Source organism: Carcharodon carcharias, chromosome 18 (genome assembly GCF_017639515.1).
Source record: "Carcharodon carcharias isolate sCarCar2 chromosome 18, sCarCar2.pri, whole genome shotgun sequence".
NCBI lineage: Eukaryota > Metazoa > Chordata > Chondrichthyes > Lamniformes > Lamnidae > Carcharodon > Carcharodon carcharias.
The window spans coordinates 76,644,111-76,663,001 of record NC_054484.1 but is presented as its reverse complement, the minus strand read 5'-3'; the positions used below and the strand labels follow the sequence as shown (position 1 = coordinate 76,663,001).

Here is an 18,891-nt window from a genome sequence, read left to right as displayed (position 1 = left end):
TTGTGTATGGGTATGTGTATTGTGTATGTGTATGGATATTGTGTATGTGTATGGGTATTGTGCATGTGTCTGTGTATGGGTATTGTGTATGTGTATGTGTATGGATAATGTGTATGTGTAAGTTGAATGTGTATGCATATGAGTATTGTGTATTTGTATGGATTTTTGTGTGTGTGAGTACTGTGTATGTGTATGCATATGGGTAATGTTTATGTGTATGGGTATTGTGCATGTGTATGGGTAATGTGTATGTGTATGTATATGTGTATGGGTAATGTGTATGTGTAATTTGTATGTGTATGCATATGAGTATTGTGTATGTGTATTGTGTATGGGTATGGGTATTGTGTATGTGGTTTGTGTATGGGTATTGTGTATATGTATGGGTATTGTGTATGGGTATTGTATATGTGTACGGTTATGAGTATTGTGCATGTGTAATTTGTATGTGTATAGGTAATGTGTATGTGTATGGATAATGTGTATGTGTATGGGTATTATGTATGTTAATGGGTTTGTATATGTATGGGTATTGTGTATGTGTATGGGTATTGTATATGTGTACGGGTATGGGTAATGTGTATGTGTATGGATATTGTGTATGTGTATGGGTATTGTGCATGTGTCTGTGTATGAGTATTGTATATGTGTATGGGTATTGTGTATATGTATGGGTATTGTGTATGTGTTTGGGTATTGTATATGTGTATGGGTATTGTGTATGTGTATGGGTATTGTATATGTGTACGGGTATGGGTATTGTATATGTGTATGTGTAATTTATATGTGGATGGGTATTGTGTATGTGTATGGGTTTGTATATGTATGGGTGTTGTGTATGTGTATGGGTATTGTGTATGTTTATGGGTATTGTATATGTATATGGGTATGGGTATTGTGTATGTGTTTGTATATGTATTGGTATTGTGTATGTGTATGGGTATTGTATATGTGTATGGGAATGGGTATTGTGTATGTGTAATTTGTATGTGTATAGGTAATGTGTTTGTGTATGGATAATGTGTATGTGTAATTTGCATGTGTCTGCGTATGAGTATTATGTATGCGTATGGGTACTGTGTATGTGTATGCATATGGGTAATGTGTATGTGTAATTTGTATATGTATGCATATGAGTATTTTGTATTTGTATGGATTTGTGTATGTGTATGAGTATTGTGCATGTGTATGGGTATGGGTATTGTGTATGGGTATGGGTATTGTATACGTGTATTGTGTATACATACAGGTATGGGTATTGTGTATGTGTATGGGTATTGTGAATGTGTTTGGGTATTATATATGTGTAAGGGTATGCATATTGTGTATGTGTATGTGTAATTTGTATGTGTATGTGTATGGGTATTGTGTATGTGTATGGGTTTGTGTGTATGGGTATTGTGTATGTGTATGGGTATGGGTGTTGTGTATGTGCATGGGTTTGTGTGTGTATGGGTATTGTGTATGTGTATGGGTATGGGTGTTGTGTATGTGTATGAGTAATGTGTATGTGTATGGGTATTGTGTTTGCGTTTAGGTAACGTGTATGTGTATGGGTATTGTGTATGTGTATGGATTTGTGTATGTGTATGGGTATTGAGTATGTGTATGCATATGTGTAATGTGTATGTGAATGGATTTATGTATGTATATGTATATGTGTACATGTATGGGTATTGTGTATGTGTATGTGTAGGGGTATTGTGCATGTGTACAGGTATAGTTATTGAGTACGTTTATGTGTATGGGTATTGTGTATGTGTATGGGTATTGTGTATGTATATGGGTATTCTGTATGTATATAGGTATTGTGAATGGGTATGTGTATGTGTATGGGTATTGTGTATGTGTATGGGTATTGTGTATGTGTATGGGTATTGTGTATGGGTATGGGTAATGTGTATGAGTATGGGTATGGGTAACTTGTGTGTATGGATTTGTGTATGTGTATGGGTATTTATATGTGTATGGGTATTGTGTATGTGTATGGGTATGGGTATTGTGTATGAGTATGGGTATTGTGTATGGGTATGGGTATTGTGTTTGGCTACGGGTATTGTGTATGTGTATGGGTATTTTGTATGTGTATGGGTATGTGTATTGTGTATGCGTATGCATATGGGTAATGTGTATGTGTATAGATATTGTATATGTGTATGGGTATTGTGCATGTGTCTGTGTATGGGTATTGTATATGTGTATGGGTATTGTGTATTTGTATGGGTAATCTGTATGGGTATGTATATGTGTATCTGTAATATGTATGTGAATGCATATGAGTATTGTTTATGTGTATGGATTTGTGTATGGGTATGTGTATTGTGTATGTGTATGGATATTGTGTATGTGTATGGGTATTGTGCATGTGTCTGTGTATGGGTATTGTGTATGTGTATGTGTATGGATAATGTGTATGTGTAAGTTGAATGTGTATGCATATGAGTATTGTGTATTTGTATGGATTTTTGTGTGTGTGAGTACTGTGTATGTGTATGCATATGGGTAATGTTTATGTGTATGGGTATTGTGCATGTGTATGGGTAATGTGTATGTGTATGTATATGTGTATGGGTAATGTGTATGTGTAATTTGTATGTGTATGCATATGAGTATTGTGTATGTGTATTGTGTATGGGTATGGGTATTGTGTATGTGGTTTGTGTATGGGTATTGTGTATATGTATGAGTATTGTGTATGGGTATTGTATATGTGTACGGTTATGGGTATTGTGCATGTGTAATTTGTATGTGTATAGGTAATGTGTATGTGTATGGATAATGTGTATGTGTATGGGTATTGTGTATGTTAATGGGTTTGTATATGTATGGGTATTGTGTATGTGTATGGGTATTGTATATGTGTACGGGTATGGGTAATGTGTATGTGTATGGATATTGTGTATGTGTATGGGTATTGTGCATGTGTCTGTGTATGAGTATTGTATATGTGTATGGGTATTGTGTATATGTATGGGTATTGTGTATGTGTTTGGGTATTGTATATGTGTATGGGTATTGTGTATGTGTATGGGTATTGTATATGTGTACGGGTATGGGTATTGTATATGTGTATGTGTAATTTATATGTGGATGGGTATTGTGTATGTGTATGGGTTTGTATATGTATGGGTGTTGTGTATGTGTATGGGTATTGTGTATGTTTATGGGTATTGTATATGTATATGGGTATGGGTATTGTGTATGTGTTTGTATATGTATTGGTATTGTGTATGTGTATGGGTATTGTATATGTGTATGGGAATGGGTATTGTGTATGTGTAATTTGTATGTGTATAGGTAATGTGTTTGTGTATGGATAATGTGTATGTGTAATTTGCATGTGTCTGCGTATGAGTATTATGTATGCGTATGGGTACTGTGTATGTGTATGCATATGGGTAATGTGTATGTGTATAGATATTGTGTATGTGTATGGGTATTGTGCATGTGTATTGGTAACATGTATGGGTAATGTGTATGTGTAATTTGTATATGTATGCATATGAGTATTTTGTATTTGTATGGATTTGTGTATGTGTATGAGTATTGTGCATGTGTATGGGTATGGGTATTGTGTATGGGTATGGGTATTGTATACGTGTATTGTGTATACATACAGGTATGGGTATTGTGTATGTGTATGGGTATTGTGAATGTGTTTGGGTATTATATATGTGTAAGGGTATGCATATTGTGTATGTGTATGTGTAATTTGTATGTGTATGTGTATGGGTATTGTGTATGTGTATGGGTTTGTGTGTATGGGTATTGTGTATGTGTATGGGTATGGGTGTTGTGTATGTGCATGGGTTTGTGTGTGTATGGGTATTGTGTATGTGTATGGGTATGGGTGTTGTGTATGTGTATGAGTAATGTGTATGTGTATGGGTATTGTGTTTGCGTTTAGGTAACGTGTATGTGTATGGGTATTGTGTATGTGTATGGATTTGTGTATGTGTATGGGTATTGAGTATGTGTATGCATATGTGTAATGTGTATGTGAATGGATTTATGTATGTATATGTATATGTGTACATGTATGGGTATTGTGTATATGTACGTGTATGGGTATTGTGTATGTGTATGGGTATTGTGTATGTGTATGGGTAATGTGTATATGTATGGGTATTGTGTATGTGTTTGGGTAATGTATATGTGTACGGGTATTGTGTATGTGTATGGGTATTGTATATGTGTATGGGTACTGTGTATGTGTATGCATATGGGTAATGTGTATGTGTATAGATATTGTGTATGTGTATGGGTATTGTGCATGTGTCTGTGTATGGGTATTGTATATGTGTATGGATATTGTGTATGTGTATGGATATGGGCATTATGTGTGTGTATGGATATTGTGTATGTTTATGGGTATGGGTTTTGTGTATGTGTATTGTGTATGTGTATGGATATTGTGTATATGTATGGGTATGGGTAATGTGTATGTGTATGGATAATGTGTATGTTTATGGGTATGGGTTTTGTGTATGTGTATTGTGTATGTGAATGGATATTGTGTATATGTATGGGTATTTATATGTGTATGTGTATGGGTATTGTGTATGGGTATGGGTATGGGTATTGTGTATGTGTATGGATATTTTGTATAGGTATGGGTATTGTGTATGTGTATGGATATGGCTATTGTGTATGTGCATGGATATTGTATATGTGTATGTTCATGGGTTTTGTGTATGTACATGTGTATGGGTATTGTGTTTGGCTATAGTGTATGTGTATGGGTAATGTGTATGTGCATGTATATGTGTATGGGTAATGTTTATGTGTAATTTGTATGTGTATGCATGAGTATTGTGTATGTGTATGGATTTGTGTATGTGTATGAGTATTGTGCACGTGTATGGGTATGGGTATCGTGTATGGGTATGGGTATTGTATATGTGTATTGTGTATACATACAGGTATGGGTATTGTGTATGTGTATGGGTATTGCATATGTGTACGGTATGCGTATTGTGTATGTGTATGTGTAATTTGTATGTGTATGGGTATGGGTGTTGTGTATGTGTATGGATTTGTGTGTGTATGGGTATTGTGTATGTGTATGGGTATGGGTGTTGTGTATGTGTATGAGTAATGTGTATGTGTATGGGTATCGTGTTCGCATATAGGTAATGTGTATGGGTATTGTGTATGTGTATGGATTTGTGTGTGTGTATGGGTATTGTGTATGTGTATGCATATGGGTAATGTGTATGTGAATGGATTTATGTATGTATATCTGTACATGTATGGGTATTGTGTATATGTACGTGTATGGGTATTGTGTATAGGTATGTGTATGGGTATTGTGTATGTGTATGTGAATGGATATTGTGTATGGGTATTGTGTATGTGTACGGGTATGGGTATTGAGTATGTGTATGGGTATTGTGTATGCGTATGTTTATTGTGTATGTGTATGGGTATCGGTATTGTGTATGTATATAGGTATTGTGTATGTGTATGTGCATGGGTATTGTGTATGTGCATGGGTATTGTGTATGTGTATGGGTATTGTGTATGTATATGGGTATTGTGTATATATATAGGTATTGTGTATGTGTATGGGTAATGTGTATGTGTATGGTATTGTGTATGAGCATGGTTATTGTGTATGTGTATGGGTATTGTGTATGTGTATGTGTATGGGTATTGTGTATGTGTATGTGTAGGGGTATTGTGCATGTGTACAGGTATAGTTATTGAGTACATTTATGTGTATGGGTATTGTGTATGTGTATGGGTATTGTGTATGTATATGGGTATTCTGTATGTATATAGGTATTGTGAATGGGTATGTGTATGTGTATGGGTATTGTGTATGTGTATGGGTATTGTGTATGTGTATGGGTAATGTGTATGTGTATGGGTATGGGTAATGTGTGTGTATGGATTTGTGTATGTGTATGGGTATTTATATGTGTATGGGTATGGGCATTGTGTATGTGTGTGGGTATTGTGTATGTGCATGGGTATTGTGTATGTGTATGGGTATTGTGTATATGTATGGATTTGTGTATCTGTATGTGTACATGTATGGGTATAGTGTATGTATATGAGTTTGGGTATTGCATATGTGTATGTGCATGGGTATTATGTATGTGTATATGTACATGTATGGGTATTGTGAATGTGTATGCGTATGGATAATGTGTATGTGTATGGGTATGGGTATTGTGTATGGGTATTGTGCATGTGAATGTGTATTGTGTATGTGTATGGGTATTGTGCATACATATAGGTATGGGAATTGTGTATGTGTATGGGTGTTGTGTATGTGTATGGGTGTTGTGTATGTGTATGGGTATTGTGTACGTGTATGGGTTTGTGTATGTGTATGGGTATTGTGTATGTGTATGTGCTTTGTGTATGGGTATTGTGTATGTATATGGATTTGTGTATGTGTATAGGTATTGTGTATGTGTATGGGTATTGTGTATGTGTATGCATATGGGTAATGTGTATGTGTATAGATTTATGTATGTGTATGGGTATTGTGTATGTGTATGGGTATGGGTATTGTATATGTGTACATGTATGGGTATTGTGTATGTGTACTGTGTATGGGTATTGTGTATGTGTATATGTAATGTGTATGTGTATGTGTTTGGGTAATGTGTATGTGTATGTGTATGGGTATTGTGTATGGGTATGGATATTGTGTATGTGTCGGGATTTATGTATGTGTATGGGTATTCTGTATGTGTATGCGTATGTGTAATGTGTATGTATATGGGTATTGTGTATGTGTATACGTATTGGGCATATGCACATTTATGGCTATTGTGTATGTGTACTGTGTATGGGTATTGTGTATGGGTATGGGTATTGTGTATGGCTATGGGTATTGTGTATGGCTATGGGTATTGTGTACGTGTATGGGTATGTGTATGTGTATTGTGTATGTGTATGTATATTGTGTATGTGTATGGGTATTGTGCATGTGTCTGTGTATGGGTATTGTGTATGTGTATGTGTATGGATAATGTGTATGTGTAAGTTGAATGTGTATGCATATGATTATTGTGTATGTGTATGGATTTTTGTGTGTGTATGAGTACTGTGTATGTGTATGCATATGGGTAATGTGTATGCGTATGGGTATTGTGTATGTGTATGGGTACTGTGTATGTGTATGCATATGGATAATGTGTATGTGTATAGATATTGTATATGTGTATGGGTATTGTGCATGTGGCTGTGTATGGGTATTGTATATGTGTATGGGTATTGTGTATGTGTATGGGTAATCTGTATGTGTATGTATATGTATACGTGTAATTTGTATGTGTATGCATATGAGTATTGTTTACGTGTATGGATTTGTGTATGTGTATGAGTATTGTGTATGTGTATGGGTATTGTGTATGCGTATGGGTATTGTATATGTGTATTGTATATACGTACAGGTATGGGTATTGTGTATGTGTATGGATATTGTGTATGTGTATGGGTATTGTATATGTGTACAGGTATGGGTATTATGTATGGGTAATTTGTATGTGTATGGGTATTGTGTATGTGTATGGGTTTGTGTGTGTGTATGGGTATGGGTATGGGTGTTGTGTATGTGCATGGGTTTGTGTGTGTATGGGTATTGTGTAAGTGTATGGGTACGGGTATTGTGTATGTGTATGGGTATTGTGTATGTATATGGGTATTGTGTATGCGTATAGGTAATGTGTATGTGTATGGGTATTGTGTATGTGTATGGATTTGTGTATGTGTATGGGTATTGTGTATGTGTATGCATATGGGTAATGTGTATGTGTATGGATTTATATATGTATATGTATATGTATACATGTATGTGTATGGGTATGTGTATGGGTATTGTGTATGTGTATGGATATGGGCATTATGTGTGTGTATGGATATTGTGCATGTTTATGGGTATGGGTTTTTGTATGTGTATGGGTATTGTGTATGGGTATGGGTAATGTGTATGAGTATGGGTATGGGTAACTTGTGTGTACGGATTTGTGTATGTGTATGGGTATTTATATGTGTATGGGTATTGTGTATGTGTATGGGTATGGGTATTGTGTATGAGTATGGGTATTGTGTATGGGTATGGGTATTGTGTTTGGCTACGGGTATTGTGTACGTGTATGGGTATTTTGTATGTGTATGGGTATGAGTATTGTGTATGCGTATGCATATGGGTAATGTGTATGTGTATAGATATTGTATATGTGTATGGGTATTGTGCATGTGTCTGTGTATGGGTATTGTATATGTGTATGGGTATTGTGTATTTGTATGGGTAATCTGTATGGGTATGTATATGTGTATCTGTAATATGTATGTGAATGCATATGAGTATTGTTTATGTGTATGGATTTGTGTATGGGTATGTGTATTGTGTATGTGTATGGATATTGTGTATGTGTATGGGTATTGTGCATGTGTCTGTGTATGGGTATTGTGTATGTGTATGTGTATGGATAATGTGTATGTGTAAGTTGAATGTGTATGCATATGAGTATTGTGTATTTGTATGGATTTTTGTGTGTGTGAGTACTGTGTATGTGTATGCATATGGGTAATGTGTATGTGTATGGGTATTGTGCATGTGTATGGGTAATGTGTATGTGTATGTATATGTGTATGGGTAATGTGTATGTGTAATTTGTATGTGTATGCATATGAGTATTGTGTATGTGTATTGTGTATGGGTATGGGTATTGTGTATGTGGTTTGTGTATGGGTATTGTGTATATGTATGGGTATTGTGTATGGGTATTGTATATGTGTACGGGTATGGGTATTGTGTATGTGTAATTTGTATGTGTATAGGTAATGTGTATGTGTATGGATAATGTGTATGTGTATGGGTATTGTGTATGTTAATGGGTTTGTATATGTATGGGTATTGTGTATGTGTATAGGTATTGTGTATGTGTATGGGTATTGTATATGTGTACGGGTATGGGTAATGTGTATGTGTATGGATATTGTGTATGTGTATGGGTATTGTGCATGTGTCTGTGTATGAGTATTGTATATGTGTATGGGTATTGTGTATATGTATGGGTATTGTGTATGTGTTTGGGTATTGTATATGTGTATGGGTATTGTGTATGTGTATGGGTATTGTATATGTGTACGGGTATGGGTATTGTGTATGTGTATGTGTAATTTATATGTGGATGGGTATTGTGTATGTGTATGGGTTTGTATATGTATGGGTGTTGTGTATGTGTATGGGTATTGTGTATGTTTATGGGTATTGTATATGTATATGGGTATGGGTATTGTGTATGTGTTTGTATATGTATGGGTATTGTGTATGTGTATGGGTATTGTATATGTGTACGGGAATGGGTATTGTGTATGTGTAATTTGTATGTGTATAGGTAATGTGTTTGTGTATGGATAATGTGTATGTGTAATTTGCATGTGTCTGCGTATGAGTATTATGTATGTGTATGGGTACTGTGTATGTGTATGCATATGGGTAATGTGTATGTGTATAGATATTGTGCATGTGTATTGGCAACATGTATGGGTAATGTGTATGTGTAATTTGTATATGTATGCATATGAGTATTGTGTATTTGTATGGATTTGTGTATGTGTATGAGTATTGTGCATGTGTATGGGTATGGGTATTGTGTATGGGTATGGGTATTGTATACGTGTATTGTGTATACATACAGGTATGGGTATTGTGTATGTGTATGGGTATTGTGTTTGCGTTTAGGTAACGTGTATGTGTATGGGTATTGTGTATGTGTATGGATTTGTGCATGTGTATGGGTATTGAGTATGTGTATGCATATGTGTAATGTGTATGTGAATGGATTTATGTATGTATTTGAATATGTGTACATGTATGGGTATTGTGTATATGTACGTGTATGGGTATTGTGTATGTGTATGGGTATTGTGTATGTGTATGGGTAATGTGTATATGTATGGGTATTGTGTATATGTATGGGTATTGTGTATGTGTTTGGGTATTGTATATGTGTATGGGTATTGTGTATGTGTATGGGTATTGTATATGTGTACGGGAATGGGTATTGTGTATGTGTAATTTGAATGTGTCTGCGTGTGAGTATTGTGTATGTGTATGGGTACTGTGTATGTGTATGCATATGGGTAATGTGTATGTGTATAGATATTGTGTATGTGTATGGGTATTGTGCATGTGTCTGTGTATGGGTATTGTATATGTGTATGGGTATTGTGTATGTGTATGGATATGGGCATTATGTGTGTGTATGGATATTGTGTATGTTTATGGGTATGGGTTTTGTGTATGTGTATTGTGTATGTGTATGGATATTGTGTATATGTATGGGTATTTATATGTGTATGTGTATGGGTATTGTGTATGTGTATGGATATTTTGTATAGGTATGGGTATTGTGTATGTGTATGGATATGGCTATTGTGTATGTGCATGGATATTGTGTATGTGTATGTTCATGGGTTTTGTGTATGTACATGTGTATGGGTATTGTGTTTGGCTATAGTGTATGTGTATGGGTAATGTGTATGTGCATGTATATGTGTATGGGTAATGTTTATGTGTAATTTGTATGTGTATGCATGAGTATTGTGTATGTGTATGGATTTGTGTATGTGTATGAGTATTGTGCACGTGTATGGGTATGGGTATCGTGTATGGGTATGGGTATTGTATATGTGTATTGTGTATACATACAGGTATGGGTATTGTGTATGTGTATGGGTATTGCATATGTGTACGGTATGCGTATTATGTATGTGTATGTGTAATTTGTATGTGTATGGGTATGGGTGTTGTGTATGTGTATGGATTTGTGTGTGTATGGGTATTGTGTATGTGTATGGGTATGGGTGTTGTGTATGTGTATGAGTAATGTGTATGTGTATGGGTATCGTGTCCGCATATAAGTAATGTGTATGTGTATGGGTATTGTGTATGTGTATGGATTTGTGTGTGTGTATGGGTATTGTGTATGTGTATGCATATGGGTAATGTGTATGTGAATGGATTTATGTATGTATATCTGTACATGTATGGGTATTGTGTATATGTACGTGTATGGGTATTGTGTATAGGTATGTGTATGGGTATTGTGTATGTGTATGGGTATGGGTATTGTGTATGTGTATGGATATGGGCATTATGTGTGTGTATGGATATTGTGTATGTTTATGGGTATGGGTTTTGTGTATGTGTATTGTGTATGTGTATGGATATTGTGTATATGTATGGGTATGGGTAATGTGTATGTGTATGGATAATGTGTATGTGTATGGGTATGGGTATGGGTAATGTGTGTGTATGGATTTGTGTATGTGTATGGGTATTTATATGTGTATGTGTATGGGTATTGTGTATGTGTATGGGTATGGGTATGGGTATTGTGTATGTGTATGGATATTTTGTATAGGTATGGGTATTGTGTATGTGTATGGATATGGCTATTGTGTATGTGCATGGATATTGTGTATGTGTATGTTCATGGGTTTTGTGTATGTACATGTGTACGGGTATTGTGTTTGGCTATAGTGTATGTATAAGGAATGGGTAGTTTATACCAGGTGAAATTTTTTGTTGTTACCATTTTATTATGTTTTAATGTTGTAGACATTATTAACAGGTAACAAACCAGTTTATATACAGCTACAGATTACGTTTAAAATAATTTTGCAAAAATACTAACTTGTCTTGATAGTATTATACATGTCACCTGTGCTAATGCGCTCACCATTTCCGTAGCTATTTGTATTGTGTGTTACCTCGAACACCATATAAAAGGTTATCATTCAAACTCAAAGCTGAGAGATGCAGGATAAACTCTAATGAACTAGTCCGAATGGTGGAAATTAACGTGAATGTGTTACAGAAATTATGTCCAAGTGGGAGGAAGTATTAAGTAGAGGACTACAGAGTGGAAAGATGTTCCACACTGTTTGTGGGGCAGCCTCTAGTGATCCCTTGAAAGACCACTGATTAGACTGACTCTCAGTCTGATACTGCATCTCGGGCCATTCGTACATGAGAGCTGCAAGCGCAGTCCTACAACGTGCCTCCTCCATGGCTAATCCAATGCCTAACCCAAACTACACGGAGTTTCATCGAAGTATTTTCTCTTACCTTGAATAATTAGGCGTGTCCCAGGGCCTGTGATCTTCCTCGTAAGTGAACCGTTATGAGTAACGATGTTACAATAATACATCCCGGTGTCAAAAATGTGAAGATCTCTAATTCTCAATGCGCTGTGGAAATCAGTTGTGTTGAAAGCGGACAGATTGATACGATCATCTTCTAGCTCGGTACTGATATTTCTCACATGCGTTTCATTCAACCTCACTTTAACGTAATGCCAATAGAAACCGCCTTTTAATGCCTTGCCTTCATACTGTAGAATGCAGTGGAAATCGGCAGACCGGCCTTCCTGCAGCCAGAGTACGTGGGGAGTTTGTAGCAACTTTGACCTAGCTGCAAGACCTGTTACAATACAGTCACATTAAAGTTTTGAAGATAGTAAACCTGTCATAAAATTAAGAAGTGATTAACTATATACATATGTGTAGAATCATTATACTTACAGGCTGAAAACAAGAGCAATATAGCAATCATGATGTCTCGGTAACAAGGATATGGGGAAATAGATATTTTTGCTGCACCAACGGAATTGTGTAGCAATTAATCAGCAATTTCACTTCCTGATCCTTATCTAAAAGGGCTTTTCCTTTGACTAAGTTGCCGCTCACTTTTGGTGAAACCGGTTCCTTGTTTGAACCATTTGTCTATGAATTCCTGAGAGTTGGAAGAACATTTCCAAATATCCTGAAATCTGTTGATAATAGAGGATCAAGTCGCTGATTTATTTTGATAAACTAATGTTCTTACCCTTTGCAGAATTCCAAGATGTTAATTATTGACAAGGAGCTCTCTATCTGACTTGATCTACGAATGTTACCTGGATTGTTTTCACTGGAACAAAACCTATGAAATAATTTAAGGTTTTTTTCATAAACATTAAGGTTTTAATGCATCGAATAGGAAAATACTATTTCCTATAGTTTGGAGCGTCAATGACAAGAGTTAATCAATCTAAAATAGCCACTAAGAGAATGAGGAGGGATTGGACAGGTTAAGAGAGATATTTTTATACAGCGAGTTGGTAAGAGTGTAGAATGCCTAGTCACAGGGAGAAGTTGTATCTTTTCAGTGAAAATTGGATAAATATTTGAAGTAGAGGAAGATGCAAGCCATAACGACACTGAGCAGTGACATTAGTTCTACAATGTAAACAGAAAATGCTGGAAATGTTCAACAGGTTTGGCAGCATCTGGCAGAGAGAAACAGTTGACATTCCCCTATCAGGTTTCAGATTTCCAACATCTGCAGAATTTTGTTTTGTGTTTGTTTTGGAATGCTTTCGTTTTGGAATGCTTTCGCCAAGAAATAGCACATACACTATTGACTGAATGGCTGCCTTTGCTAGTAAACCTGTGTGGTACTGTAGTTCCATGAAGGGAGATTGATAGCAGTACAAGCAAGGCAAACTTTTGCCAAAGGTTGCAAATTGTCCTCTTGCCTCAGTTTTATTAGTGTAACAGGAGTGCAAGATGATATATTCACGGAGACTCAAAGACAACTACATGGTCATTTTCTGAACATGGCTCTTGAGGCTAACAATATGAAGCAACAACTTTGAAGACAGTTCTGAACTCATATTTAATCACAGAATCACAGTGCAGAAGAGGCCCTTCGGCCCATCGACTCTACACCGACACATACGAAACACCTACTTAATCCCATTTACCAGCACTTGGCCCATAGCCTTGAATGTTATGACGTGCCAAGTACTCATCCAGATACTTTTTAAAGGATGTGAGGCAACCCACTTCCACCACCCTCCCAGGCAGCGCATTCCAGACCGTCACCACCCTCTGGATAAAACAGTTTTTCCTGACATCCCCCCTAAACCTCCTGCCCCACACCTTGAACTTATGCCCCCTTGTGACTGACCCTTCAACTAAGGGAAACAGCTGCTCCCTATCCACCTGTCCATGCCATGCCCCTCATAACCTTGTACACCTCAATCAGGTCGCCCCTCAGTCTTCTCTGCTGCAACGAAAACAACCCAAGTCTATCCAACCTCTCTTCATAACTTAAATTCCAGGCAACATCTTGGCAAATCTCCTCTGCACCCCCTCCAGTGCAATCGCATCCTTCCTATAATGTGGTGACCAGAACTGCACACAGTACTCCAGCTGTGGCCTCACCAAGGTTCTATACAACTCCAACATGACCTCCCTACTTTTGTAATCTATGCCTCGACTGATGAAGGCGTGTCCCGTATGCCTTTTTCACCACCCCACTAACATGCCCCTCCGCCTTCAGAGATCTATGGACACACACACCAAGGTCCCTTTGTTCCTCAGAACTTCCTGGTGTCATGCCATTCATTGAATACTTCCTTGTCAAATTACTCCTTCCAAAGTGTATCACCTCACACTTTTCAGGGTTAAATTCCATCTGCCACTTATCTGCCCATTTGACCATCCTGTCTATATCTTCCTGTGGGCCAAGACACTCAACCTCATTGTTAACCACCCGGCCAATCTTTGTGTCATCCGCAACCTTACTAATCCTATCCCCACCTCCCCCCCTCCCCTCCCTCCCCCCTTCCCCTTCCCCCTCCCCTCCCACCCACATAGTCATCTATGTTGTTTATATAAATTACGAATAATAGGGGTCCCAGCACAGATCCCTGTGGTACGCCACTGGACACCGGCTTCCAGTCACTAAAGCATCCTTCTGTCATCACACTCTGCCTCCTACAACTAAGCCAATTTTGAATCCACCTTATCAAATTATCCTGTATCCCACGTGCCTTTGCCTTCCTTGTAAGTCTCCCATGTGGGAACTTACCAAAGGCTTTGCTGAAATCGATATAAGCTACATCTACTCAACTACACTACCCTCATCCATGCACCTGGTCATCTCCTCAAAAAATTCAATCAAATTTGTTAAGCATGACCTCCCCCTGACAAAGCCATACTGACTATTCCTGATCAAACCTTGCCTCTCCAAGTGGAGATAGTTACTCTCCTTCAGAAATTTCTCCAATAGTTTCCCTACCATTGACGTGAGACTCACTGGCCTGTAGTTCCCTGGCTTATCTCCACAATACTTCTTAAATAGTGGAACCCTATTAGCTGTTCTCCAGTTCTCTGTCACTTCCCCCGTGGCCAGAGAGGAATTAAAAATTTGGGTCAGAGCCCGTGATCTCCTCCCTTGCCTCCCTCAGCAGTCTGGGACAGAAGTCAACCGGACCTGGAGATTTATCCACTTTTAAGCCTGCCAACACCTCCAATACCTTGTCACTCCCTATATCAATTTGCTCAAGAACCTCGCAGTCTCTCTCCCTGAGTTTGATACCTTCATCCTCATTCTCACAGATGTGAAGTATTCATTCAACACTCTAGCGATGTCCTCTGGCTCCACCCATAGATTGCTCCCTTGGTCCCTTATGGGCCCTACTCTTTCCCTGGTTATCCTCTTCCCGTTGATATACTTAAAGAATATCTTGGGATTTTCCCTACTTTTACCAGCCAGAGCTTTCTCATATCCCCTCTTTGCTCTCCTAGTTGCTTTCTTAAGCTCCACCCTGCACTGTCTGTACGCCACTGATGCCTCTGATTTGCTTCCCCTGTACCTGCTAAAAGCCTCTCTTTTCCTTCTCATCATAACCTGAATATCTCTGGTCATCCATGGTTCTCTGGGCTTGTTACTCCTTCCTATCGCCCTAGAGGGAATATGTTGAGCCTGTACCCTCCCCATTTCCTTTCTGAACACACCCCCCCCCCCCCACCACCCACTGTTCCTCTGTAGATTTCCCCACAAGTAACTGTTCCCACCCTACCTTGGCCAGATCCTGCCTTATTTTACTAAAATCCACTCTCCCTCAATCCAAAACATTTTTTTTGCAACTTGTCGATTTCTTTGTCCATAACTGTACCATGTTGTGGTCGCTATCACTAAAATGCTCACCCACCACCACCTCAGCCACCTGTCTGGTTTCATTCCCCAGAATTATTTCCAACAATGCACCGTCCCTTGTTGGACCCTCTACATATTGACCTAAAAAATTCTCCTGTACACATTTCAAGAAATCCACTCCATCCAAGCCCTTAACACTATGTCTATCCCAATTAATGTTGGGCAAGTTGAAATCACCTAATATAATTACTCTATTGTTATTGTTTTTACACATCTCCACAAATAGTACACATATTTGCTCCTCAATTTCCCGCTATCTGGGGGTCTATAATGAACATCTAATAATGTGGTTGCCCCTTTTTTATTCCTAAGTTCTACCCACAAAGCTTCATTCGATGCCCCCTCCAAGATATCATCCTCCTCACTACAGTAACGGACTCCTTAACTAATAATGCAATGCCTCCTCCTCTTTTACCCCCTCCCGTCTCGCCTGAAGATTCTATATCCCAGAATGTTGAGCTGAAAATCCTGCCCTTCCCACAACCATGTCTCAGTGATGGCTACTATATCACAATTCCACATGTCAATCCTCACCCTTAACTCATCTGTTTTACCTGTAATACACCTGGCAATAAAGTAGAGGCCATCCAGCCTTGCCTTACTCCCTTGAAGCTTATTGCAGCTGTACTCCCTCTGACTTGATTGTTTTACTGTATTATGATGTGTCCCTGTTCTGCTAACATTGTGTCCCCTCCCCCTGCCGAATTAGTTTAAACTCCTCCCAACAGCACTAGCAAACATGCCCGCAAGGATGTTAGTCCCGCTCTGGTTCAGATGTAGACCATCCCGCTTATACAGGTTCCACCTTCCCCAGAAACTGTCCCAGTGATCCAGGAATGTAAAACCCTCCCTCCTGCACCAACTCTTCAGCCACATATTCATCTGTGCTATTCTATTTCTGAGCTCGCTAGCATGTAGCACTGGGAGTAATCCAGAGATTACAACCTGAGCGGTCTTGCCTTTGTCTACTGCCTAACTCCCTGAATTCTTGATGCAAGATCTCATCCCTCTTTCTACCATGTCACTGATACCAACATGAATAATATGCTTGAAAGGCAGGCCCAAAGGAACCTCAAAAGACAGAGGTAAAAGCAAAATACTGTGGATGCTGGAAATCTGAAACAAAAAGAAAAGTAGCTGGAAAAACTCAGCAGGTCTGACAGTATCTGCAGAGAGGAACACAGTTGATGCTTCGAGTCCGTATGACTCTTCATCAGAATTAAGGAAATAGAGATATGAGGTGTATTTCCTTATTTCTGATGAAGAGTCATATGGACTTGAAACATCAACTGTGTTCTTCTCCTCACAGCATGTCAGACCTACTGATTTTTTGTTTTTGTCTCAAAAGACAGAGTGTAGTCATGCTATGAAGAGAGGTTAGATCCTGACCCAAAATTCCACCATGAAGTACAACTTAAAAAGGCAGGTACTGGTATTCATGAACAAGGCAAAATAAAAGAGGGACAACATATGATTGCTTGGAAGAGAAGGAATAAAAGAAGTGCATTAATGGTATACAAGCGGTGTAGGAAAAATTCAGGTGTAATTTATTTCTCCTGCCTCCGTGCCTTTAAAGAGCTCCCCCTTCCGACTCACCTCCGAGTTTTCTCATGGTCTTTGAGCCTTTCCACAACCTGCCTGCCAAGTCCCCACTGGCTTCCGTTGTGTATGTCAAAGTGATAGCCAGTGAATACACAGCTGTGAGTTTCCTGGGTTTGCACTGCTCATGCACTCCGATAATTTAGACTATAAATTGAGGTGCAGTTATCAAGATCAGCTGATTCAGAGGGAAGTGAGACGTCAAATAAGTCTAGAGGTTTTATGACAGATTTCAGGAAATTCTTATTAAAGTAACTTAAAGTAAAGCAGCACAAAGGAAACACCCTCAGCCATGGTCAGAAAACTAGACTTTATTCAGTCCAACATCAAACACAAATATCTCTCTTACAGACATAACTATTTGTTCCCTAATCTAAGGCCAACACAAAATCATCAGTGACATACCCGTTGAGTGCCTAAAATGCCTTATGCTTTCATTTGCCTTGGCAGGTGTCCTCTGGCCTGTGGAGCCTGTGCTGGCTCCGCCTGGGAGGGAGTGGCCAGTTCCAGAACTGGCACCTCCCCAGTTGTCGCAGCCTCAATGGATGCAATGGTCACTGGCAGAGGGACGGAGGAGCTGCTGCCCTCATCCGGGGCACCCTGAGAGGAGCTTGCAGCAATGACAGGCAGCTATTGCGCCGTGAGGTCACACTGGACCATCCTGCTCACCACAGATGCATAGGTACCGAGAGCCGACACTTGGTGCCCAGAACATCTCCCACATTGGGAATGACCACCTGTGGCCATTACCACTGTGAGGGCTTGCAGGTCAGAGCGTAACCCAATCAGAAGACTCTCAATCCGATCTAAGCCCCTCTCCATGAGAGTCGCCAATCTCTCAGTGGAGGAAGCCTGAAGCTCTGTCCTGAGATTCATGCCATCACTGACACTCTGCCTGGACTCCTCCACCGCAGAGACCAACTGAGCACGCCTTCATGCATCCTGCCAAATGCTCCCGCGAATCCTGCCGCTTGTCCTGCAGCTGCTGTATTGGTGACATCTTCAGAGACACATCATCAGTGCTGGACTCAGCATGTGCCTGCAGAACAGAGAAGAGGATTTATTGGGGCTGATCGCTCACGTACGCTGCACGCGCATGCCGCACCCCAACTACAGTAGCCCATCTGAGGCCTCCATCGGCTCCTGTCCATACTACTGGTGATCAGTCCCCAGAAGATAGTACGGTTGGTCCCAACCCCCTCCCCCAACGGACACCTTGGACACATTCGACGTCCACCACTTTGAATAACACACAGGTCTTAGCGCCCATG

The 18,891-nt window shown here is 38.9% G+C and overlaps 1 protein-coding gene across 3 annotated transcripts in view; it reads right to left on the bottom strand.

Annotated features, from left to right (window-relative positions):
* The window catches only part of trim45 (tripartite motif containing 45), a 71,045-nt gene that overhangs the window by 21,966 nt on the left and 30,188 nt on the right, over positions 1 to 18,891 (bottom strand). For 2 of the 3 annotated variants that reach the window (XR_005945757.1, XR_005945758.1), the window contains exon 8: positions 18,437 to 18,659. Coding sequence is in view for 1 of the 3 variants with exons in the window: in XM_041210563.1 (XP_041066497.1) it covers positions 12,101 to 12,454 (354 nt within the window). In the remaining 2 variants the exon portion in view is untranslated. Of the gene's footprint in view, positions 1 to 12,100; positions 12,455 to 18,436; positions 18,660 to 18,891 lie in introns of those variants that run through there. The other variant, XM_041210563.1, reaches the window with a different exon arrangement.